This window comes from Suillus plorans, assembly GCF_016647745.1.
Source record: "Suillus plorans strain S12 chromosome Unknown HD556scaffold_58, whole genome shotgun sequence".
Taxonomy (NCBI): domain Eukaryota; kingdom Fungi; phylum Basidiomycota; class Agaricomycetes; order Boletales; family Suillaceae; genus Suillus; species Suillus plorans.
The window spans coordinates 33459-59190 of record NW_024537442.1 but is presented as its reverse complement, the minus strand read 5'-3'; the positions used below and the strand labels follow the sequence as shown (position 1 = coordinate 59190).

General features: G+C 47.6%; 6 protein-coding genes across 6 annotated transcripts; 1 reads left to right on the top strand and 5 right to left on the bottom strand.

Annotated features, from left to right (window-relative positions):
* Positions 1 to 247: 247 nt before the first annotated feature.
* HD556DRAFT_773942 (uncharacterized protein) lies at positions 248 to 1896 on the bottom strand. Its single transcript, XM_041311590.1, has 7 exons — positions 1644 to 1896; positions 1470 to 1588; positions 1255 to 1416; positions 1121 to 1196; positions 942 to 1070; positions 704 to 888; positions 248 to 649 (listed from the first exon to the last, which is right to left on the bottom strand). Exons 1-7 carry the CDS (start codon positions 1705 to 1707, stop codon positions 374 to 376), a joined length of 1011 nt encoding a protein of 336 aa, XP_041156553.1. The 5' UTR covers positions 1708 to 1896; the 3' UTR covers positions 248 to 373.
* A 2688-nt stretch (positions 1897 to 4584) lies between these two features.
* HD556DRAFT_1243675 (Tim17-domain-containing protein) lies at positions 4585 to 5244 on the bottom strand (the record flags this gene model as incomplete). Its single annotated transcript, XM_041298396.1, has 3 exons — positions 4585 to 4749; positions 4800 to 5008; positions 5076 to 5244. 3 exons carry the CDS (start codon positions 5242 to 5244, stop codon positions 4585 to 4587), a joined length of 543 nt encoding a protein of 180 aa, XP_041156552.1.
* Positions 5245 to 6669: 1425 nt separating this feature from the next.
* Positions 6670 to 8582, bottom strand: HD556DRAFT_1446895 (uncharacterized protein; the record flags this gene model as incomplete). Its single annotated transcript, XM_041307170.1, has 9 exons — positions 6670 to 6729; positions 6783 to 6844; positions 6900 to 6926; positions 6978 to 7032; positions 7098 to 7200; positions 7261 to 7363; positions 7414 to 7567; positions 7618 to 7702; positions 7753 to 8582. 9 exons carry the CDS (start codon positions 8580 to 8582, stop codon positions 6670 to 6672), a joined length of 1479 nt encoding a protein of 492 aa, XP_041156551.1.
* Positions 8583 to 9165: 583 nt separating this feature from the next.
* On the bottom strand, positions 9166 to 9969 carry HD556DRAFT_1243680 (acyl-CoA N-acyltransferase; the record flags this gene model as incomplete). The annotated part of the gene is made up of 5 exons (XM_041298397.1): positions 9166 to 9408; positions 9458 to 9513; positions 9572 to 9701; positions 9759 to 9777; positions 9845 to 9969. The coding sequence occupies 5 exons, from the start codon at positions 9967 to 9969 to the stop codon at positions 9166 to 9168; spliced, it is 573 nt and encodes a 190-aa protein (XP_041156550.1).
* A 172-nt stretch (positions 9970 to 10141) lies between these two features.
* HD556DRAFT_1243605 (nucleoporin Nup186/Nup192/Nup205) lies at positions 10142 to 17071 on the top strand (the record flags this gene model as incomplete). The annotated part of the gene is made up of 12 exons (XM_041298393.1): positions 10142 to 10311; positions 10364 to 10803; positions 10854 to 15245; positions 15297 to 15461; positions 15517 to 15638; positions 15698 to 15847; positions 15898 to 16141; positions 16194 to 16268; positions 16322 to 16461; positions 16520 to 16643; positions 16702 to 16907; positions 16967 to 17071. The coding sequence occupies 12 exons, from the start codon at positions 10142 to 10144 to the stop codon at positions 17069 to 17071; spliced, it is 6333 nt and encodes a 2110-aa protein (XP_041156549.1).
* HD556DRAFT_773400 (Got1/Sft2-like family-domain-containing protein) lies at positions 17007 to 18311 on the bottom strand. The gene is made up of 6 exons (XM_041311588.1): positions 17858 to 18311; positions 17695 to 17805; positions 17616 to 17642; positions 17439 to 17556; positions 17232 to 17384; positions 17007 to 17173 (listed from the first exon to the last, which is right to left on the bottom strand). The coding sequence occupies exons 1-5, from the start codon at positions 18073 to 18075 to the stop codon at positions 17232 to 17234; spliced, it is 627 nt and encodes a 208-aa protein (XP_041156548.1). The 5' UTR covers positions 18076 to 18311; the 3' UTR covers positions 17007 to 17173.
* Positions 18312 to 25732: the final 7421 nt, after the last annotated feature.

Here is a 25732-nt window from a genome sequence, read left to right as displayed (position 1 = left end):
CAGCAATCCATCGGAGCGGCCCAGGCCCACTCTTTTTCGCACCCATATATCACTGCTTTCACATCATCCACCACCTCCCGTTGCTGCTACTTCCGCAGCTACAACGTTGCGTCTCCATGTAACAATTATAGGTGCTGGAATCGTTTCTGGCTCTTTATCCGAATTCACTGATGGCAATCATCAATCTACACTGCTAGCACTACCATTGTTCAATTGTGCATGGATATGAAGGTCGTACAGTGATTATACAAAGTCTTGTTCGAGTCATGTATTACATTTATTAGTGATTCTTCTTCGTTATCACGCACCTCGGACCGACCAAATACTATCGTCCAATACTATCAAAGCAATTTCTGTGAAACAGTGATTAAGTTTAGCCTGATAATGTATCGTCATATGCTCCATCCAAAGACTCCTTGCGTATCGGTAGTCTGCTCTGGTCCAAAATTCCGTACACCGGGGCACCATCGATATGCGTGGAGTGGGATACCTGGACCTGCAGAGGCTTCATAGAATATCGTGGAAAGCTCCCTCGTTCCGTGTCACTGGTCATTCCCGCACGGACAGTCAAGATCTGACTGTGAGTGTTTTTACCAATTGCGATTCGAATGATCACCATGTAAAAGGTAATCGAGATGATTGGCGTGAGCTAGATGATCGAAAATCAGTCATTTTTTATAACATATGTTGTCAGTGTAATCACCACGTCTACCAGAACAAACGGCCCACTGCCCGAGCAGAGGGATCCAATTACTGTAGAGAGGAGCGCTACGCTGTACAACATAGCAGCATCCATTATTACGCGCGTTATACTCGTGGTCATGACCTTTGCAGTGCGCGAGGTAGAAACACTGCGCTCGATTTTCCAGATGCGATACGCGAGTAATCCTGGAAAGATAGCATGAGAATATAACATCACGGTCGGGCAGAAGCGAGCTTACCCGAACTCGACAAATTTGCTGCAAGTGTCAAGGCACAGAATGCTCCCATGCACTCCATATCCACTACGGCGGAGATGATTCCAGTACTACTGGTTTGTGAATCACCGTAGACCGAAAGAGCACCAGTGACTTCAAGGCAATGTTAGAGCATGCGGTTCCCTGAATCAATGTAACCCAACCTGCGATACCACACCACAGCATGATTGGTAGGATGATGACCCAGGGAGCTTGCCAAACGACGTAACAACGATAAATCTGTCACCAAGACATCTCTATAGGAATTTTAAACTCGCAAAACAAAAGTTGAACTTACTGCCATCCCATCACCAAGCAGAGTTTGCAGAACGTATATTGAATTCTTGATCACATACGTTTCTTGAGAAACATCTGCAAAGTACCCCGCTGGCCCGCCTGGGAACGTGTCGCGATAGGTCACCAGTCCGTATTCTATCCGCATAATGCCCAAAATTATGTGCTTAAAGAAATGTTTCAGTGAGTGACATTTAATGACAGAGGCGAGGGGCTCACTGCGGTACTCAATATCAACAGTAGGATGGATGCAGCAGCGACTGGGCGATTGACATCTCGCATGGAATGTTTGTAGGTCATTGCCCACATGGTGCCAATAAACATAAGGACCGAAAGGCCTGAAGATTACGAGCTTTGTGGTTACCAGATGAACGAACTGATTGAGATACTCACCATATAGAATGCCTTCCAGTGATGTCGATATTATAGCAGCTGTATCGAGCGAGACAAAGGCCATGGCAAGAATGACGCTCGGGAATATTAATGGCTTGGGGTAGTGCAAGGGCCTTGCACTTTCGTCAATTCCATGTGTATTATAGTTCTACTAATAGTAGAACTCAACACAAAGACCCCAGAACATGTGGATACTATTTTGTTCAGCGTTCTAAGGCCTAACTTATCAATTGCGGCAGCGATGAAGCTGTATCTGTCCAAGCTAGACTTATCGGGTTGTCATATGGTCCATATGTGCTCGTAATCAATGAACTAAGCCGCTGCTTACAAAAGAAGGCCGTGTCGATACCAGTGTAACGCCGCTAGCCTTTCAAATAGTGCATGTATGATGTGACAGGGCCTGAGGCCTGCGCCCCGAGGGCAGTGTTTTGCATTGAAACATTGATAGCTGGCAGATGACAGATGTACAACCCCCCGGGACCATCGGATCTATGTAACCCATGATCATGGTGGATGATGCCAATACCGCCTGAGATTTGGACCCATTATTCTCCCTGATGGGATCAGCAGGTGACGATAAGATTTCAGTATGCGAGTTCTTTCTTACTTGTCAAGAAGTCGCAGTTTCTGTCATGTGGTGGCCGGGCTGAGAACACCAATCGTTTGGGAGTTTCTAGACTTATACGTAGTTGCTTCTTGCAGAAAAAAAAAACTCGGTGAGACGTCGCGCGCGATAAATCTAGTAGCGACATAAGTTCGGACTTTAAAAACAGTAACTCGAATATCTAATATTTAAATATGTCAACCGCACGGCGCAATGAAGGCTCAGATCATTATCAAAATCACGATTTGAAACACTCGCTGGTTACATAAGGAAATATTATGCAACACATGTGCACGATCTCAGCTAACCCCTGAAGAGGGGGTCGAGCGTGTGGATCGAAAGACACTTTCATGTAGATTTGTATTTTCAAAGTCTTTGCGTGCCGCCGTCAAAAGCACCCCAGTTCTAAAGATATATCCCCTTAGTGAGAGAAGGGTTTTGTCACACGCAAAGTTTGATTTTCGTCCTTCAAGTCTCAAAGTTTCTGCCGTCTACATAGTATGCACGAGATGTTCCTCTAATTTGATGTCTTCTTAATGCTTGAACAGGGTGAAATTCGTTCACCGTGACAACTGAGCACTCAGCGACGAACTACTCACGTGTCCGAGTCGTCTTGTGACTTGTCAACCACACTGCACAAAGGCGAGAACGGAAACACAACTCACTGTAGCTCAGTGAGTCAGACGGGACACACATCCATAAGAGCTACCACGCCGGTAAGCCACTGAGGTATTTTCAAACTACTCATACTCACCCAAAAGACAGATATTATTGGCTCGCATGTAGAGTCAGAGCAGCAAGTATCAAAGGTGCACCAGACGGGACAGTCATCACTGACCACTGGCGTGGACACTGCCAATTTGAAAGCAGCAGCAACGGCGAGGATGAAGGGGAGACGCATTATCTGTGAGATGTGATATGAGACTTCAAAAACAAAGCTGAAGGGGACGGTAGGAAGACAGCTTGCTTTTATATCCTGGGTAATCTTCTGTGTACCCGAAATACTCCTTCAGACAGATGTCATTTGCATTGCCAGCAGACCTCGGGTTTGATTTGCTCTATCCTCGACGATCTCTCGAGGCAGAAGATTAGGAAATGCTGATGATGTGTAATTCCCACCCATTATTGCATACAGCCTGTGACAGGTCACGACCGGCGATCCCTGGAAGTGGATTCAGGAGTCTCACGTATACTGACACTAAACTGGATACTGGGAGATCATCGATCATCGATCAGCGCTGAGCACTGAGACCTCATACTAAATAGAGTCCCCTGCACATGAAAATCAGAGAAGCATTCACGAATCAGTCAAGTTCGACATTTACACACGCTTTAATCATTCTTTCTACTGTCTTGACTCCTGACACAGGAGAACTTCCATCCTTCGATTATTGAGAGGAACACAGTCCACCCGCAACTGCCATTACTTTTCAATAATCAGACTCGTCGGTAGATCTTGTGGTGCGTCACGTACGGTGTCTAAAAATCATAAGAGACCGAATATGCAATGGAGCGCACCATGGGTGAAATTCTATGACGACTGATTCAGGAGGGAATTAGGTCCAGTCAGTGCATGGACCTGTGTTTACGCAAGTCCAGGGTGTACTCTGTATATGATATACAAGGACATTCCTTCTCTTCGGCGATATATTGTTAGCAACTTGTGAAATACAGTATTAACGTAACCTCGTCCTTCGTTCGTCTCTGCAATAGTCAGATCTGCAGATACAGTAGAACGTGATATCGCGGTGTGTGACTTGGGGTGAAGATTGAAAGGCACGAGTGGCGGTGATCTAGTTCGATAGACCGTTTACGACGTAAGCGTATGCGGGTGGTTGAAAGAGGTTGCTGAGGGTAATTGGGACTAACCGGGGCTGAAATAGAAGGCATGTGCATAAATTTTGTGCGCAACCTAGCTCTACACATTGGGGGTGCGGATGCCGGTGGTGGGAGCGCAACATAGAAGCGGTTGCTGAGGTGGGTAAGGCTGATACGAGAATGACTTCAAAGTCCAGAAGCAGTGGGAATAGGCATGCATGTTGGACACCGTCAGAAACCCTCCCTTGAGGGTGTGTTTGATGGACATGTTGATGATGTGGCAGGATGTGTTGAACTTGTGGTCGCATTTGTCGCGAGTGTTGTGCTTATGACCGGACAATGCGCTCTTGAGGATCTTGCTATGAAAGATGTTGCAATGGCAAAGACATGAATCGCATATTAATATTAATTCCAAAAGTAAGGAATAAATGATCTAATGTCATAATATGTATGACGACTCAGTCGTCGCTAGAAGAATGTCAATATTTTTATTGAAGACAGGTGCATAACAGTGCACACTTACTCTGACGGTTCCCTCCGTAAAAACAAATCTATGGCTGCGGAAAATGCAGCAAATGCCAATCCACCACCAAGAGCAGCTTTAGGTCCCGAATTTCGCGCAAGAACACCTCCGGCAACGAAGCCTGCAGCAATCGGGTTTACCATGTCATTCTTCGCTCGGTACTGGTGAAGGCGTGAGATTAGGTCAAGGGAAACAACTAAACGAAACTCACGCCTTCAATTACACATTCTATTCCGGCGAACAATGCTCCAACTTTTCCGAAGCCCTTTCCGCTTTTCCACATCCCTCTACCCATTTCCTTGAAAATTTCACGGGCCTTCTGAGTGTTATTCAGGCCAGCTTGAGTGGATTGCCGTAGCAAAGGATCCTCGTACGCAAACGATGAGGACATGAGAGAGAAAAATGCGCCAATGCCGAGACCTGCAGAATTATCCTGGTCATGAATTTTGGGTTATGACTTGGGCGCCTTCGAATATGATGTACTTACCGCCGACACCAGCAATGACCGTCTTTGCTGCACAAGACTCCATGCCCATGGTCATCCATCCTTGGTACTTTTTGGCCTCGAGTAACTGAGCACGGTCCTCCTCTGTCATTCCTGGAGGAAGGGGTTCCCTCCCTGCAGGAAACATTGGAGCGACCAGTGGGAAGCTCATAGTTACTTACAAACGAACCTTTTCTCTTGCTAAAGTTGAAAGGACGAGTCCGTATATTTGAGGTTGTTGAGCAAAAGCTTCATTACATAAGCGTATATAGAAAAATGCAGATTACGTCTGCACTGTCACCAAAGGACGCATCCGATGGCACGAACATCCACATTCCATTCGTCGCACATAGCACTCACATCACAGCAACGCTAGGACTTCATGTACTATCGGATGGGTACCAACGACTACGCGTCCACAACGATCTGCTTTTAGGACAGCAGTTATCTAGCTGTTCATCACACCGTGTGTTCTGAAGCAAGCAAAAGCTGTGGAGGTTCAAGCAATACTTAAAGCATAGTTCCGTACGAATTGTGGTCTCACTAAATGCAGCTTTGTCCTGCCGGTCCATCGGTCCTTTGGTCACCGTCACCTTGGTGGCGGATTTCGTGAAGAGGCCCTTGGTAGCCTGGTCAGTGGCAGCCTCCGAGTCATGGACCTCGATCCCATCTAGTATACCCAAGAGTCGGTCGGATTGGTCTGGTTCATGGTGAGTCAGGGTTTTGGTTTGGTATAGGGTCTGATTAGCAAAGAAGTTTGTTATACAGTCGGCAGAGAGCAGCCGCGACAACATCTCCATACAAAATTTCAATGTAGTTCGAGATGACGCACAGACAGGATACAGAGGGCAACAGACATTTGATAAAGGAGCAAGTAAGGCCTTGTTGGATGATCTAACAAGACTTTGTTTGCTCCTTTGACAATACTTCTGTCCATCTCGACTCAATGGATGCATATCTCAACACCTCTCCGTATTTCAAGGACCGAGCTTCAAGCCTCTGGGTCTTCGGGAAAGAAGACCCACGCAGGATTATCGCTAAGGTAACGTACAGAGTCAGCAAAGCGATCACGGTAAACGATGAGGCATGCAGCACAGCGAAGAAAAACGCACTCTGCCAATAAAGGGAAGGGAAAGGAACACAGGCGAGGAAGGAACTTTAGGCATGTAAGATTCGATGGGGAGCCGCCCCATACAGATAACACAAGCCGACGATATCAGCGGTTATCATGTGAAAAAACTGGGGGGTTGGCTACAAGAGGGGTTATAATATTAGTGCAGGGTATGCATGATTCTGAAGTACTAGGAGGAGAATTGGGATGGAGCATTGATAAGGATAACTTTGGGAAGATAAGCAAAGTCACGCTGCCGTGGAGACATCCGGGAAGTAATTAGATCAGTACAGAGAAAAGTAGAGAGGGCCCTCCTCCACCAGGATGTCATCTTCAAGCCGACAATTTACTTGTCCAAGCACGTAGAGCTTAACAACCCTGGTTCAAACGCCACTAAACATTTTAAAAATGTTTGTTTTCCTTGTCTGAAGGGATATACATGAAGATATTACATACTCTCTGTGTTATGCATAACAGGGATGTACATCAATTCAAATCTTCATCGTCGGGAAGATCGAATCCTGCGGCGTGAAGCAGGGTAGCAAACTGTGCAAATTCATCAAGATAAGAACGAGACCGTGCTGAATAAACAGACAAACCTGAACTTTCGCAATCGAGCGAATTTGGCTGAGGTCATAGCCAGGACGTTCGCTGAGATCACCTGCAGGAATGTCAGCCCTGGGGTGGCAAGGATGGGGAAGGCACGAGAAACTGACCGCTGTTGTGATACATGGGATCCGCAACTAAGTAAATGCAACTTAGCACGTTGAAGAGTATGTGCGTTTAGGGCTTACTTGGACCAGCACGCTCGAACACTTGCGTCGAGGCGTATCCTTGCTCATGGAAGGACTAGAGAAAGTAAAAGCAACACAGGTTGGCTTGCGTTTGCGCATGCACTAAATGATATAACTGACCTGGTGGTCACTGCAACATGCAGCAGTGTAGCCCACAGTGAGCTCAGGGCTGTAAATGGCTGACATCCTTGAGACAAGTTGAGCTACTTCTGGAGTACCGATGCTGTGGAATGGAAGAGGTCGTTTATGTCCGAATTGGTAGATTAGGTATTAGAAGACGCACTACATCGGAAGTCCAAGTTGAGGAGGTTCGCCAGGGGCGTGGTACCCAAGCATATCAGCCTGGATCATTAATGTGATATTTGCATCCTTCTCGCGCATCTCGCCTGCATGGAGTGGTCAGATATTTGGAGCACGCTAACAAGTATTGACTCACGCGCGTAAGCCTTTGAACCGTACAGGCCCTGCTCCTCACCTGCGAAAGCAACGAGTTCTACGTTACTGCGGAAAGTGAGACTGGAGTGGGCAATAACATGTGCAATTCCGAGAAGGGCAACGGTGCCCGAGCCGTCATCGTTTCCTCCAGGAGCCTGGTAAATATTCAGGACACCAAGACGGTGATAGCGGATAGAGACATTACCCTCTGTGAACCAAAGGAACCACGCGAATCGTAATGCCCAGAAATGAGGACAGTGGACGTTGTGTCTACCGACGCAGAGTATTTGCTGATGGATTGGCTAAGCAATTACTACAAGAACGAGTAGACCTTACTTACCAGGCCACGTTCGGTGCGAATCCCGTCAGGAAAGTCTTCAGTTCGCAACTTGCGCCTGTCTCCTCAAAACGTTCCTTGAGCCAATTAGCAGCGACGCGAGAACCCTCTGCAAACGAGTGGCGGGAGACAATTCCGGACTTTCCATCCTCACCCGTGAGCCATCTGATGTCGTCACGCATCTGACTCAATGAAATATTGTTTACGAGTGACGATACGACTGGGTCGAAGCGAACGGTCTCGAGGAGGTTCTTGACATGCTCGATAGCAGGTTTGGGGACTGGGATATACGACGTGGGTTGCTTTGGTAGAATGTATGGCTTCCAGTAGCGAGGGAGCAATGCCTCAATGCTGGGCACTAGACTCGGTTCGACGGCTATGAGTCCATGGGATCCTCCCGCTTGCTGCAAATTTACCAAGTGCAGCTCTACTCCAGGCTCGTCTGCAGAAGACAGTAAATGCTGATGACCGGACAACTGTTGTCCGCCCCCCATGGAGTAACCATCTTCTCCTAACCACCTAAAGAAATCTTGAACCTCCGCCTCGTACTCTGGAGTTACCAGAGTACTGTCGATAGCCGACTCTTGTAGCCATACAAGTTGACGTTCACCGTTGGCGACATACGGAAGCAGAGAGACCGATTGTATCGATGAGCCTTTGATAAAGCTGGTTTCGAGGCAAGTAGGTGGGATATGAAAAATGCTCCGTCCTCCGTATGTTCCATAGAAGTTGTCCGTTAAACAACCTGGTGTGGTTTCAATGGTAGCAATGTTTGGCGTGTACGGGGCTACGAATAGCAACGCAGAGGCAACGCCAGCTGGGGAGAAGACCATGTTGAACCACAGTGAACGAAGGGCACTGGGGCACTTATATCAGTTGATAGCAATTGCGTGAGATCTGCCTCCGGAACGCAACACGACGATTTGGGACACAAACTTTCTAGTAAGTGACCTGAGTACCTGGATCCGATTCCCAGGAAGCGACCTAGAACCGTGACGGCCGCGGCCAACGGAAGCAATACACGTCCATTATATAATCGTAGGATATCTTTATCGTGGAGTGGCTGGGAGTTTCGCCTTCCTGCAAGGTCGACTTTGCCATGGCCCATGATGGTCACTCACCATCTTGCACAGAGCGAGCAGGAACCAGGAGCTCCACCTGTGAATCATGGACTACATCAAAATATTACTACAAATATCACTACACATGTATGTGGGGTATACTAGTGCCTTGACACGATGAGAAACAGGAAATGAATGGTTGGTTAAACCTAGATCGAACAGGGTTATACAACTGAGACGGTGGTGTTGTTGTACAGCTAGTTGAAGGGCCATTATGGCTATCGAAAGCCAGATTAGGATGTTAGGGTCAGCACCATCAAGGGGGAAATGATATTGGTCGTGTGACTGGGAATCATCAACGATATGAGACCTCGTCATCGTCTGAAGAAACTGGATAGGAGAAAATATTGTGGGTGGGGGAAAGCTTCATGTAGTGGGGAAATTCTTGATCCAATTCTGATGGAGGGACGGCGAGAACCAAACGGAACGCATCCTTTCCATTGAGGTAGAATCGATACAGCCGTTTCTCGCGAATGAATCCCAAGGACTCGTAGAGGGAAAGAGCCGGCGCATTATCATATTCGGTTTCAAGAACGACCTAGTTGGGGCATTAGCAGAAGTCCGAAATCTAGATATGAATTACGCACTTCATCAACTCCATTTCGTCTCATGACCTCCACTGATCGTCTGACCAACGTGCTTGCTGGGATCGGTGGGTAAATACAGATGATTGGGTGGGAGCGCACGTGGTTATCGCGTACCTACACCACGTTTGCGCCAGCTCTTGCTAACGCTGAGCATGGCGATATAGCCTCTATTCGAGGCATGCTTGTGCATACTCTGCTTGCAGACTATGACACCTATCGGCTCCGACGATCCCGCAGGTATTGCCTGAAAGGGGACACGTCTGATTCATTTCAGGTGATAGAAGGAGGTCGTAACACGCACGAGAAAAGAAAGTTGTGGCCTGTACATAGTCGGCATAAGTTAGTGATTCGAATTCGCCAAGTGAAATAAATGATAACGAGACTTACCATTGATGGAGGAAATAACGATATGTGTATATGACATACGGCTCACTGAGCTCACTCTGTACGAGCGCCATAATGTGTGGTAAATCAGATTCGCCTACATACTGTCTGTACAATATTTCAGTCATCGTCAATAATGGTCAGGAGCAAGAGCGGAAACACGACTTATCCTCGAGGCGAGCACGCGACCGAAATTGCCAAGTCCATGGCGCGGTCCCCGGTGGACCTTTAACATTCCCACGCTTATACAACATCCAAATTGCAAACGAAACACTTGTCTAAAACAACTTGATCTACGCTATGGAGTCCATATCGCGACTCAGAAGCGTGCTTCTGACAAATCTCAGCTCTCGTGGACATGGAGAACAAGAACTTTTTGATGAACTCATGATGCACAAGCAGAGGCTAATTGAGCTGTTTGAGGTTGGACAGAGCAGTCAGCAGGAACAACAAGAGCTGCGAAGTGGTGAGTGCCTTACATCTGTATCGACGCGTAAAATTCGATAATGAGTCTACAGGAAGGATCACGATCAATGGCAGGTCATTCGCTGTCAATGCGGATTTTGCTCAGCAGGCAATATTCCTTGCTCAGCAGCTCAAGTCCTCCGAGAAATACATCGCGAGCATACTGCATTCTGTCATGACCGAAAACCCAAATATCGGCCCAGTCGGTTGCATGGAAGCTACGGTCGTTGAATTGCATCAAAGACGACGTCATCTGGTCGACTGTCTGCGTTACATCTTTGAGGCTGCAGAGTTGGCTGAGTTACCAGATGCACCGCGACTTTACAAACGGCTGGATGCTTTCGCTAGGCAGGATCTCGTCCCACCTACGAAGGGACCAGGGGGAGAGATATCGTTGGCATTACGAATATTCAAGAAGTTGGAGAAGTTGGGGAACACAGTTGCACGAGCGCAACAAGCAAAACAAGGTGCCGTGAGCAATACTGTGGCCCCTTCTGGTAAGTTCTGCCTCGTCGTGAGGTTGATCTCTAATAGACCACTATTGAAGGTGGTTCACCCACTCTGGGCTACGATATCCTCAGTGCACGTTGTGACTCGCTCAAATACGAGAGACGATACCTTGCCACTGTCTTCTTCCAGATTGCCCGTCTTGGATGTCTCACGGTCTCTGACATCCGCACTTCCCTTGATTGGTTATCTGTCAATCCCAACGACGCCATGACATTCTATGTGTTGACCGCTGTTCTGGCTGCCTTTGATTTGATGGACCCCTCGTCCACTGGTGGCAAGAATCGCCAACACCTGGCCACGGACGACGCAATGATAACATATATGAAGCAGAAGCTCTCCCGCAATACGGAGTGGAAGGATACAGGTTTAAAAGCAACTGTATTGCTAAAGTGGACTCTCCTATTGACCGAGACTCGTCATCGCGACCCCTCTCTGGAGGACAGAGAAGGTTTCAAGACTACAGAGCTGGAGACTCAGATTTGGAATGCGGTCCAGGGCGATGCCTTTACGTATCTCACCGCAGCGCTTATCCAGTTGTCAAGAAGCTCACCAGCGACGTCATTCGCTGCCTTCATTGAGCTTACGCCCGAGCAGGAGCAGCTAAGAGAACCGCCTCATGAAGACTTTAAGCTAGCCGTTCTGAATGCTTGTGAAGCCCTGGTGCGCTCGGTGATTACATACGCATCCTCAGAGTTACGCAAAATCAAACAACGTCAAGAGGATATCGTTCTCGCCAGTGCACGTTTATTCCGGTCAATGACACATTCCGGGCAAGACTCGGATTCTCAAGCAAATCCACGCAACGACATCGCCATGCTGTACTCGTTCATAGGTTTTCTATACTCCATACTTCCTCCCGAACGAGCTCTGCAGTTCTGGGGGGCTGCACCACTCACCGAAACCCATCGTCTCACCTACCTGGAGACCGCGGAGACCAATGCAGGCAGGCTTCCTTCTTTCCTTCAGTGGGCAGTATGGTCCACACAGACTCGTGATGTCATTATGACCACTGCACTATACGACATGTTGTCTGGTTTAGCAAAAGGCCAACAATGTAGCGAGCTCGCATATAATTTCCTTGCTAGAGGGGGTGTAGAAGTCGTACCTGGAAGCAGCCTCGCTGCCAGCTCATCTCACTATAGTGCTGGTTCGGCTGTGTCCTGGACGCTTATATTCGCTCTGCTAGAATCCTGGGCAGTTTCCTCTACCAGCCCCAAGCCCCACCCACCTCCGCAGCAGAACTTGGGGACATCGTTCAGTGGCTTCAGGTCATCTCATTTCGCCGAGTCTCAAGCTGCCTCCCAACAACGGCAGCAGCAAAAACAGGTTGTCATAGGACCTAATGATGTTTTGCTTGCCCAATCATTCCTCCGCCTTCTATCTACGGTGGTTTCGTGCTCGGTCGCTGTCCGCCTCGCGGTCTCTGGAAACGCGCACTTCAGGGCTATTCCCACGCTGATCTCACTGATACCTCTTGGGATACCCTTGGAGCTGAAGGGAGCAATTTTTGATGCCCTGGCAGCTTTTTGTGAACCTGGAGGGGGTGTTTCTGGAGTGGAGATATGCAGATCGGTATGGACGCTGATGGAGCGGCTGGAGGTCATCAATGTCCGTGCAAATTCCTCCCGCATTGGCGGAGTGTTGCATCCCGTCAAGGGCGTTGAGGTGGAGTTGGATGAGGTTGAAGCTATCCATAAGCTTTATCCTGCCACTATCCCATTCCTCAATCTCCTCAGCACCCTCATCCACACTCCCAAACGACTTTCTTTGAAGGACCTCATCACGGATTCGGAGCCACTGAATACCATCCCTGATGCCCTTGGTCAACCATACCGTCTTCCTGGAATTGCACCTTACATATCCTTCGTCATTGACAATGTCTTCACCAATATTCCCCGGAGAGAGTACAGGCGACCTTCAGATAGGTGGCAGATGAATGACTTGTGCTTATCCTTCGTCGAGCGAGTCCTCGCTAGCTACGATCTAGAATTATTGGTCTCGTCAAGTGACGATGTCGTCTTGAAGCGAGAGGCTATTGTTCCCCTCCTTGTCCATCCAGGATATGATATAATGCAGCGTCTCCTGACAAACTCACTGTTGCAAACCAGTATCTTGACGTACATCGTTGATGGCGTAGAAGGCTTCGAGAAAGGTTTTGCAGATGAAGAACCGCACTTCAAGAATACGATCGTGCGCGTTTTGCGGATCGTTCACCGCGTTCTGGACATCCAGGATATCTTCCTTGACGTTCTCGTGCCGCTCCTCACCGAGTTTGATGGCTCGCAGTTTGTGGGCGTCGCTCATGCTCGGTCATACTATACGCGTTTTGATCAAGCGTTGTCGTATGGCACACAGCATATTCCTGCCATTGCTGCATATGTGGTGTACCCTTCATACCCAGAGCTTGTCCTTCTCGCCATCAAGATTGTCACGCAACTGTCGTCGTCGGTCAGCAACCTAACTACCCTCATCGAGCGCAGCAATGACTCGGATCGTATCCTCAGTGGCTTCAAGCAGCTGCTCAGTGTCGAGTCATTTAGCGATGTGGATGCCAGTGAAACGCAGGCTGAACAGGTGACCGGTGCTGGTGCTCCTGATAGAGAAACGCAAGAACCACTCGATCAAGCGATACGACTTGCCATCCTTGAATTGCTGATCCAGAATACGCGACCAAACCGACAATATCCTACCATCGGCCATTTCCTGTTGTTCGGTGGTCCAGAAAACGAGCATCAAATCCAAGATCCACACGCGTTGGGTGTGCACAGAACATGTGCCCATGTCATCTTTGACCTTGTCAACGCTGGCGTACCCAGAGTGCACGGCAAAGGCAAAGAACGTGAACGTCGACTTGCGCGTCAAGTCGATCCATTGTTCATTTCTATCCCTGCTTTGGCAGAACGCTGCTACCAGGTCATTCATCAGCTCTGTGTGCATCCACGGACATCAGAGTCCACCATGCGGTACCTCCGCACACGAGACGACTTCTTCGCCCGCCATCTCGCAGCTATACCCTCCAAAGCCCCGGAAACGCTTGAAGAGCCTGTCATCGAGGTACTGTATCATGACGGTTCTCGCGTTATCACCAGCGTATCAGCTCTGCGGTCGTTCATGGGCGTACGCTCTCGCATCCTGGATTTAGCATCGCTTGATCTCCACGTCCTGACCCGCAAAAGCCACCACAAGGGCGTTTTAGAGGTTTTGCAAATCATATTCGGCTCGGAGGCGACGGCTGCTGAGGATGTGCTTGAATGGGATGTAGATGCTTTGCAGCCGTTTCAGGAAATGGGCCAGTCGCATCTTCGGATCATTGAGTCCGTGCAGTCGCTCAGCTTTGATTGGTCAGAAAGTTTAACCGTTCATCCTGTTGACCTGGAGCTCCTTGGTCAGTTGAACCTCCAGTCCTGCATCCGTGTGGATGGCACCGGGTGCGAAGTCGTTGATAGATCTGCGCTGTTATCCCTGTTGACACTCGCTCGACGTTCCCTCCACGCCCAAGGCCGAATCACCAATGGCGCGCAGGCTGACAAATTGAACGCTGAGACCTCGTACGTCTTGGAGAGCTGTGCGATCGAGAACCATCGCCGCGAGGTCGCTTTTGCTGTTGCTACCGGATATGAAGCGTGGTGGAGGCTATTGGACATCACCCTTACCAAGTGCTTTCAGCGCCTGCCGCACGACAGGCGCGAAAACATGCTTTTCGACTTATTACACGTTCTGCCTACTGCAATCCGTTCCTCTGACATCCAGGAGCCTACCGCAGTTCTGCTTTCGGAAGCAGTACTGTCCTGCATCACGAAGCTACGCGAAGATCGACGTCATCAAGTTATGCTACAATCCGCCGGCGGAGACACTGACGCAGGCTCTTTGCCTGCAGAGAGACTGTATGCGCTTCTTCGCAGCATCCTTGATTGTATCCTGGACAACAACCGTTCTGAGTTGGTCCGTGGCAACCTATACGCTTCTTTGATCAACTATTTCCATCTTATTGGAGGGAGTGACCAGAAGCCTTCGGGAGAGGCGTCATTGGAAACGTTCGGGAAGCACTCGTTGTCGATGTCGATATCGATGTCGATGTCCCTCTCCGTGCTCTCCTCGCGCGACGATTTATCCCTAAATGATTCTCAATCCATGCGTGGTACGCCAAAGCCTGCGACGAATGCATCAGTGCTAGAGCTTGGCACGCTAGCTGCGTTGAAAAGCGTGCTCGAGAGACTGGTCACGATCATATCCCGGGACGCAATTGATGGCACTGAAGTTTGGAAGACTGTCGCTTTCATGCTGCTAGACTCCCTCGCTCAGCTGTGCCGCTCGGACAAGTCCCGCATGCTCCTCACATCTTTAGTTCGCTATGGGATTTTGTCGAACTTTGTTCAAGGGCTGAAGGAAGCGGAGTCGCAGATGCAGTACGTGCTCAAACCGGATCCAGGTATGTGCGCAATCGACTTGTATCGCGAGGGACACTGAAGTGATAACGTAGACGATCTAAATCCACTTTACGTTTACGAATCAAAGATGTCCTTCTTGATACGGATGGCACAAACGAGGCCGGGGGCTGAACGGCTACTTGAAGCTCGAATTTTCCCGATCCTGAGTCAATGTGAGTTCTTGGATACCAGACCAGAAGCTGATCAGTCGTTTATGGGTACGTGGGCTATCTCACTCAGAAGGTCTTTACGTGCTGAGTTTATTTTATTAAGACCAGGACTCTTTCTTACCTTCGGCGATTCAGCGATACCATCAGCTGTTTATGCCGGCACTTCAGCTCGTTGCTGCGATGTTGACGACATTAGGAGCTCAGCATGCTACTGCGAGCAGTCAGGTACGACTGATTTATGGATGTTGTCTGGTGGATGGACATTGACATTGACTTGTCTCCAGGCACTCGACTTTTTATCAAGCCATCGAGAAACGATTATCATTCTTCTCAAAAATGATCCTGAAGAGATTGGCTTGTCGATCGTTCAAGAAATTCACCTCGTAGTGTCACTGAGCAGAAGCGTCCTGACGCTCGTTCCAAAATCTGAGCTGGTAAGCCACCGTTTATGCATACGCTTTACTATTAATGATTTATGTTGCAGATGTCGACGAATTCTGGGTTTGGTGGTATTCACGGCGCAGTGTTAGGCCTTGCCGCGCGGTGCTTGGGAAACAGAAGCTGGAGTCAAGCGGTCAAACCTCAGACGGACGCAGAGGTTTTACGAGCTAGCGTCTTTGCATCCGGGCATGGATCGACCACTCAATTTGATCTGAGTTTGAGGCGTCAAGAACGTTTGCTCCTGAAGGCTATCGTGGAGTACCTGGGAACTGCTAGTGAATTCACTGGTAAGTCGTCGACGTTTGGTTTGAGCGCCTGATTGATTTTCATTCATTGTAGAGCCTGAGATTACACTGGTGCTCTCTCCTGTGGTCGTAGTCCCTCGACATGATGAAAGGTCGTCTCGTTTCGTCGGTGTGTAGTCGTGCTGCCTATGTCACCCATCACTTACTTATGTCTTGGTGTAGCCACGATACCGACGGTTGGCGATGCTATCGAGGCGCTGAGTGGACTCTGCGACGATCTTTCAGAGACGTTGAAACAGATAGCTGACTTGTCTGCTGAACTGTCCTCACGAGACCATATTCGAGTGGACAACATCCAAGAGGTACGTCTGCTAATCCTGTCAACGGATTGTTCGAGATTTCAACATTTCGTTTGCGTAGATCGTCAGCGTGTCTGATCCCGCATTCCTCCAAGATCTAGACATCGCGCAGAAGAGGTCGCTGATATTCAGGGAGTACGAGCGGTTCAGGAACGAGGCTCAAGATGAGGTCAAAAATATGCTCGGTGAGAATAGTCTTGGAATGCTGATGTTGCTGGATGATATTCACGAGTGCATGCACAGGTACTACCGAGATGGTATTGCTGTTGCTTTGGCGCCATCTCGTGAGCTATGTGGAGCGCGACTTGTCGAGCAGCGTAACCTCTGCGCCAGTCATAAATATGAAGAGCACTCTCAGGTTTCTTCCCCCTCCAGACTCTGATTCGTTCAAGGCGAACGCGGGCAAAAGATTGATTGTTGCTCTCGCCAGGTTATCAACATTAGATCTGGTACGTTCGTTAGCTTGAACTTGTCTGACTTCTGATGACGGTGATGATGTGTCTGTCAGACGGTGGATACGCTGGGAAGTGAGTGGCAGTCATACCAGGGATATATTGAGATCATGTCGCGGAGATTGAGGGATACGGTTGGGTTGCATGAAGCTCTGGAGTAGATGATTCGTTGCTGTCGTCGTTTGTTATTTTCAAAAGTATCGCATTGCGCTCATGATAGATTGATCGTCGTCGTTGGAATGAACAATGAGCAAGCACTAGATCTAGATATCGTGTGTGAGGATACAATCGTGTTGATTCGGTTTTTGTCATTACTATTACTTAGAAAGGTAGCAGGCTTCCTGCTCCCCGGAGAGCGATTTGTCCACCAAAGCGCAATGTCTGTGTGCCTCCTGGGAAGTATGCCAGGACATACGCTACTAGAGATACTACCTGGACGACACCTGCTAATAGCGAACCCAAGTACGAGTGGACCTAATAGGAGTTGTTGAAACGGAACATTGCGGTGATGAACGGCTGTAAACTCACGCTGATGGAGAAATAGAGGGTCAAGCCCAAACTTGAGAAGTAGACGAGGGTGAATGGTAGTCGCTCTTTTGAAATTAAATGTTTTGCGTGGTTTAATGGTCCTATGAGAACTGAGAAACTTGAATTTATGGTAGTCAGTTATGATCGCTCGGACTGACACGGAGTGGTAGGACATACCCGAACATCACGAGCAAGCTCCCCAGACTGCGAGGGAGTTATCGATCGAAAGATGAAGAGCGAAAGAAACTATGCATACCTAAATGCCAAAGCAAATTTTGCGGGATTGATGGCGAGGAAAGGGAGGGTCATAAAAGCGACGAAGAAGCAGACTGCTGCGCCTAACAAGCATGCACCGAACCCGAGCAGCCTGGAGATTGGATTCTGTGCTGAGAAGACAGGAGTGAATTTTGAACGCGTACCTTTCCCAACGTGATAGCGCAAACCATGCTTCGTCTTCGTTGGAACGTTCACTGGATCTGAGAGGGATATAGTCGCCTGCTACGGCGTTGTAGAAGCGGGAGAACGGGTTTGATGATGGGAGTGGTTGCTGGGTTTGTTGAGAGTCGTCTGTGACTCCTCTGGCCCAGCGGAACTGAGATAGATTGGCTCTGAAGCTTTGTTCTGAGGATGAAGGCATGATGGTGTTCACAGGAAAAGGGTACTATACATGTGAAACGTGCCTGACACCAAGTTGGGATGTGTCATGCGGCAATTACTTCCGCGTTATGCGCATATTGTCAATCACACATTCCCCATGTCTCCAGTTGTAGTGAAATACTATGACGCTCCAAATGCCACTTTAATAAACTGCGCGATACACAACGTAGATGCGCGATACACACCAAGTGCACGATACACAATGTCGAGTGCGCGATACACAACGTCAAGTGCGCGATACTAGTGTTGCCGCAGTTCCGGTTTATGTCCGGCTTTAGCCGGAGCCGGAGCCATAGTTAGCCAAGCCATGTATGTAGTTATACATTATGTAATACATGGCCCGGTCCAGCCAACGAAGCTATATTTACAGGCTTTAGCCAGCTTAAGCCAAATTTAAACTACATATACACAGCAACCCAAATCTGCGGATGTGGAAGTAGGATTTAAGCTAGGCTGTCAGTTTGTGTTCGTTCATCTTTGCTTTCTAGGCTTCCGAGTCATGGTGCGAATACGCAAATGCTGACTAAAATAATCTTTCTGAGTCTGTTGATCCGACACTGAGGTGAGTTTTCTTATTTACAGCCCTACGTCCACTTTCCTTACTATTATCCTACCTAGTCTCTTCTTGTTCCTAGTTAGGGCTGGCCACCATAACCATATACGGTTACGACCATACAAGTTATGGTGGCCTTATGGGTACCACCCGTATCATACCGTATGACATACGGCTTGCTGAAAACCCTTGACGGTACAGTACGGGTCACTTTATGGGTATATGGACAGCTATATGGACATACGGGAGACGAAAAAAATAGAGTTAGTTCCTCCAGGAGCCCGGAAAGACCTATAAGTACCATTGTTTCAAAGGCATGTGCATGGAGTGCTTTATGGAACGCTGACACAGGGTAGTCGACATGTTTGAGGAGAAACATGAGGTATGTGAAACTCAAAGCGAAGGTGTTACAACACTAGGTTGTATGCGGACTTGGATGGATCGAACAGCGACAGCCAAGACAATGGCGATCAAAGGTGCTGCGGTTCTGTTGGCTTCCACAAACAAGCAGAAGTTGCATACGCCTTGTGGGGCAATGATAGCAATTACAGACAGAAGGTTCAGTGCCGAGGCAAGCTTCTGAAGGTATGAATCAGATGTCGAGCAAGGTGGCCTTATGCAAGACAAGAGGTTTCAAGGGAATACCAAGTAAGATTAAAGTAAGGACCATCTACTTTAATCGTTGACCTTATATAAGGCTACTCTATCGTATCTAAGCTCAGCCTAAAGCTGGGTTCTAATCTGCTTATCTATCGAGTCAGAGATACCATCCATGAGGCATGGTTCTATCTATGATAAGGAGCACAAGGCATCCTTCTATCAGTGCATGAGGCAACATGAGGCTTGCCTTCTATCTTGATGACCTAAATAGGTCTTCTAGACCTATTTTGTCATATGCGGTCCAGACCGCTTATCCAATCCGGCATCTTCTGGACTTCTCTTCTAGAATCGGTCCTATGTTCTATCCTGTGTTCTTCTATCAAGGGTAGGTGAGGCCTGGGTATCATCTATAGCTGTGCAGGTGGCAGAGGGCATGGGTGGCAAGGGGACTCATGTAACGTGTTGTAGGCCTGCACCATACTCCCTCCACCAGGGGGAAGAGGCTGGAGAACCTGGAGAGCAGAGAAAATCTCTTTGACGGATTGTCGGAGGATGAATGCTTCCCGCATTGCAGCACTGTAGCCATCGATCGTATGTTCTTGACATACTTCAGAGCTGCAGAAGTGAAGGGACCAATGCCACCTGACACTTCGAGTAGTATATTCATAAAGGATTGGTGGCGCATGCATTCTCCAGCCAAGATGGTGGTGACAAGTCGAAGAGAAACGATGGTCGCGCCGAACTGATGTGAAATGCACAGAACATCCACGTCTTTTGGGGCCACAGTCATGCACATGATGAACTGATCATGAAAGAAGACAAGCCACAGGGCAATGCAGTTCCAGGCAGAAATAAGATATTGCGCCAGGGCTGAACCTCAGTCAGCACCAGTAGAACCATCAATATAGCGCAAAGTTGAAAAGATCACGAGAAGTGACCAGTAGGTGAGCTCGATATCAGTGGTAGTGGCTGGAGTTGACTTTGCAAGACTGCAATCTGGGTCAAGGTACAGCAAGGAGTGTGTCCTCAATTTCAGCAGGGGAGATTTCCATCTCCGAAATAAGTCCTTAAAAGCAAGCATTAATACAATGATCCATGCAACAGGAGGATATGGAAAGTGCACCTGCGAAGACTCTTTTCATGGCTGGGAAATGGGGCACAAAGCTGGTTGGCAAGCTGGGGGTGGAGGTGCGCAGCTAATTCCTTGAATCGAGCTCAGATCGGCACTTTTGAACTGTGGATAGTGAACAAGTTGGTGTGCAAGTGAGGGGACAAAACTTATGGTTGTGGTGTGGTATCTACCCATATTGGAAATCACTCTGTGCTTATACTATGTAGATGTATTAGTAAAATAGAAAATACATTAAAAATTCGGGTCAAACACCGAAAAAGGAAACATGCTGTAGGCCGTAGTGATTGGATTTGATCCCACTCAATCCAACGCTACTCTAAAATCATTGAACGCACATTTGATACTGAGAATCACAACTCACAATGGGTCCTCAAAAAAATGTAAGTGATTGGATCTACGTTCAGAACGGTAAGTTGAAAAACAATTAGTTGTATTGCAGCATTGATCACACTCGCAAGATAGAGGCAGAGCGGGCGGAGGTGAAGAGGATAAGGGCAGTGAAGCTAGCAAAGGCTTCACAAAGTGAGAGATCAGTCCGGGAACGGCCAATGAAGAAATGGTGGTGTGCAGTGTTGAAGAGGCTAGGTTGGAAAGTGTGGGAGGAATAAGTGTTGCAGATGTGTGGAGAGGTTGGGTTGGAAGGTGTGGGAGGAATAGTTGTTGCGGGGGTATGCAGAACTTGTGCTGTATGGAGAATCTATCAGTAAAAATGCACTTGCACATCGAGCCATTTGTGGGGACGTGTGCGTGAGTACAATTGAGTGAACGGTTCTGAGCCTAGTTTCAGAACATGTTCAAACTCTCGAACCATTTTGATTGCAAAAAAATCTTACAGTATGAATAGCTACTAGGACTCTCATGACACCGGCACCAGCTCGAGGCACTGGTGCTGCTCATTTTGGTTTATGTCCAGCAGGTGGAGGAGATGTCGGAGGTTCACGTTGAACAGGTGCCGGTGACAGTCCCATCGATAGTCTGGGCATAATTAATTGGACAGTCAACGCCGCAAAACTTGCTCAGGACATGGGTGATAAGCCTCTCGCACTCAATTTCTGCCATACTGACATGTGATGCATAGCACCGAGCAGCAAGTAATCGTACACCTGTATCAGGGTGTCAGGGTGAGGCAGGAAGAGTAGTTTGAATAATAGCAACCTGTCCCATAGCAGACTTAGGAAGGAGACGATTGGTGCGGAGAAGGTGAGCAACATGCGGTGCAGACGAATGGTTTCAATTTCAGCAACAGAAGGAGCCGCAGCTATGAAAGCAAGTGGTCCCTTGAATGGACATGGTTTTTGCAAGAAAGTATATAAGCATCTACAACCAGATGTGAGACAAATAACACAAGTGCGATAAGAAAGCGTATGGATATAGCTCCTCATGAAGCTCAATGAGGAGACGAAACATGATGAACCTGTCTTTGATATTGTCATCGTCGTGAGGCCATCTGGTGCATAAATTGATCAAAAGGGGTCTGAATAAATCGGTGATTGTCAGAGTGAGAGCTGGAACAGCTAGCAGTCAAGATAATGTGGATAGAGCGTGTGTTGGTGTATTCGCTTTAGTGATATGTTGGATATGGAAGTGGTTGATATCAATGTCACATCGACCAAAGTTTGGTCCAGAGCTGAGGGTGAGTTCTCATTGGAGATCTACGCACGGGTTAGCATTGTCTATAAGGTTGCAGTTATCACATACCAAATAAACAAGAGTCTAGATGCAACACCAGAGCACATGACTTTGAAAGAGAGACTCCGAGTCGAGAAGGACAAGAATCCACATGCACTGGCAGCGCCAGAGTGCAGATGAACAAAAAGACTCGACTCGGAGAAGAGCAGGAGTGAGCACTGAAATCAATCACTCTTGCATTTGCCAGGGCCAGCAGCAATAATGACAATGAGAACATTGACTTCAGAGTGGTGTACGAATGGAACAGGCATCGTGAATTTCAAAAGAACTATAACTTAACAACAGGGAAAATGTAAAGGAGTGCGTCAAACACTTCGAACACTAAGCAACATAAGACAGAGTAACATCGACTGTGTGAAGCACAAAGACGGACAACTCACCTTTCTTTCTGACTGAATCTGACATATGATGTCTTATATGGGTATGTTGGATTTGCAGAAAACCCGTTAATAGTGCGTCAGCGATTTCTATGGTGTCAACAAACCGACATCCTGTCATTGTCAATGGATGAGCAGCATCTCTGGTCAGCATAACTCAAACTCAATAGATTCTGAGGATGTGATGTTCTCACCCAGAAGGGCACTGAAGTAGATCCGGATAGCCTAGACCAGGAAACTTGTCAGAAGTGTTTAAGGTGACAATTGAAATCAGATATAAAAACATAGCGCAAGAAGAATCATAAGATGTGTGATGGTAAACAAAAGTAAGAAACACAAAGCAAAAATCCATTCAGACCGAGGAGATGTCAGGTATCATAGATGGTAACCTGGTCGTTGACATCATCACACTCATGCTCTGCAATGGCTTTGAGAACAGTGTCATATGCACAACTGTCACCTGTAGTTCCACTGGAGACAGGCGCCAAAAGCTCGCCGGAGCCATTGTTGGATACCATCGCATTTTCCATGGCCCATTGCGACGCTGCCCAACCTCTGGTAAAATTGAGTTGCTCCTTTTTTACAGAGAACTTCACCATCTGTAGTGTCTCCATGAGGACTGGGCTAATGCAATTGCATTTTTTTGTATATGTTTCGCTGCTTGACAAGAACACCCGCTCACAGGGAACAGCAGATGCCTGGACTGGGAGGTAGTCCATCGCGATGGTGTATATTGTTGGGAACATTGCCTTGGACATCTTGTCAAAACCTCGTGGTCAACGACGAAAGATATAATTCAACAGAGAACAAGACTCTCACCTGCCAGAAGGAGAGTACATTTGTTCCCTTGGGGCTGATATTAGCTGTGCTGTAAGCCCCAAATTCCTGATCGACCGTCTGAACAATATCATGGCAATTGGGCAGTACATCCCTCTGAGGAAGTCCGTAGATACGTGACCCTAGTGTGCGTGACTGTAGTCTTGAGACTTGATGGGTTGGAACTGGTACATCGGGGGTCCTTTGTGCTCTCTTGGCATGCATCTGCAGGACATATGAGTGCATGCTGTTGTTAGTTAAATAGGCATACTAGTTTGAGAATGAATTCCTTTGCTAAATTAACTTGATTTTCATCCCAATGATCTGTGGCCCAAGACATCTGGCACGTAGGATCAACAACTATCAAATAAATTATAAGACATCAACTTTTATGAAAATATGAGAGACTGACACATCACAACTGCATATGCATTCGTGCAAGCCATCCGGTCATCATACTTCTCCACCCAAGTCAAACCAATGTTGATGAGCGGTGCACAGTGTGGGGCACCATTGGCCAACTGTTTCCAATCCTCGAGTAATCTTTCAAAAGCTGGAACTGCACTACCCAACATAGGAGTGCTCTCGCTCGACATAGACTGCTGAGCTCTGTGAGGGGGCTGACATTACGTAGTTAAATGTAACATAGGTCACGGAGACATTGGTACTGACCTCCAGAATTACTTCGAAGTCTTGTAGGAAATGCCATTCCATTGGACTCAACTTTTTGTCGTATATGGAGCATTGATTGGCAGACTTGAAGAATAAATCAACTGCCTGGGTAACTGTTAGTCCATGACAGATGTTTAGTGAGATGAGGCCTCACCTGACATAGATTTTATAGATGATTAAGCATGACATAAACTGAATCCCAGCGAGTTGGTTCATCGAGTAGCAGTTCGACTGTAGGGAGCTTTATGGGCTCGCCATTGTTTCCTTGGAACCATTGCTTTCATTACCTATCACAATAGTATCTCTGAAATTCCCACGTCGTTGGTTTGATGCACGGATGGAGCGCACAACATTTCTGGCCCATTCGAGAGCTTTACCAGTGATAACGCCAACATATTCCTTCTTGTTAATAGTTTCACCACAAACATCCCATTCGTCCTCCAAGCACGAAAAGTCCACCATGGTGTAGTCGTCGACAATATGTTTCATGCATATGTTGATCACATGCGGAAAACAGGGAATTCTGTTTTTGATTGGATCATAATTGATCTGGCATTCCTCGAGTAAGCAGGAGAGCTCCTTCATCGATGTTTGATTATTTGCTGTGTTGTCCAAAGTGAAGTGTCCAGGCTAAACAAAGTCAGCGTGTGTCGTATAGTACAGCTAAACACTAACATCAGTTGCAACATCAGCATGATCGAGGAGATGCAGTATTATTGAACTGAGAGATTTGCCAGTATGGCTTCCTGGAACATGGTGAAAAGCAATCAAGGCTGCCTTCAAGACGAGCACTGATGTCTGCTCTTCCTTGGCAATCCAGTGGGCAGTGAGTGCCATGAATGGGCAGAGTTTCTGATCTGACCAGAGGTCAGATGTAAAGGATATCTTTCCTTGCGCCCTCTGTAAGAATACATAAGACACTTGATGGGAATCTCAAGTCTCGACAACTAGAAACTTACCGCAAGATCACTTTTCAACACCTGGAAATACTCGTGCCATGTGACAATGATCAATTCACGAAGTTTTGTGCGGTGAGGAATGTCTGACTCATTCACATCCCTCCACAGAAAACATATTAGGCACTGAAACTCCATACATTCAATCACATTTATTGCCTACAGATAATCAATTAGCAAGGCACATAGAAAGTAAATACCAACTCACCTGATCATCCACAACTATGAACTTCACTAACTGACGGTGCATCTCATCAATGCTAAAATCTGGTATGTAATCATCCGGAGATAAGCCAATTCCAGGTGGCAAATTGTTAAGTCCATGATTAGGGATGGGACCGAGTGAGTCGATATAATAAGCGGGGTCCTGGAGTCTTTCATGGATGGCTGCCAAAGTCCACCCTTCATTAAGTCACTCCTTGACTGACTTTACAAGAATAAGCCAGTGCAGGCGCTCTGCCTCTTGTAGGTAAAGGTCGGTATGGCAATAGAAAGCGTGTTTACAATGGGCAGACGTGCCAGTCATGTGCTTGTATGTGGTGATTTCATGTGAACTATCCACCTTCTGTAACACTCTGGACAAGGATGTAAGAAAGAACAAAAGAATGGCAGACAATACTCACTCGCAGGGTTGGCAGACCTTGTGATTAGTAGCTGGATCTAGCCTAAAGAAGTAATGGACATCAGCAGTGCTTTTAGGCTGTGCTCCTTGGATACCCATGGCCAATGGATCAGTTTGGGTAGAGTAAACGGTACTAGTAGCTGTTTGCAGTGGGCCAGTAACTGGAGGAGCCCTGACTCCAGGTGCAGGTAAGTCATCCTCTTCTTCACCAGAGACATTG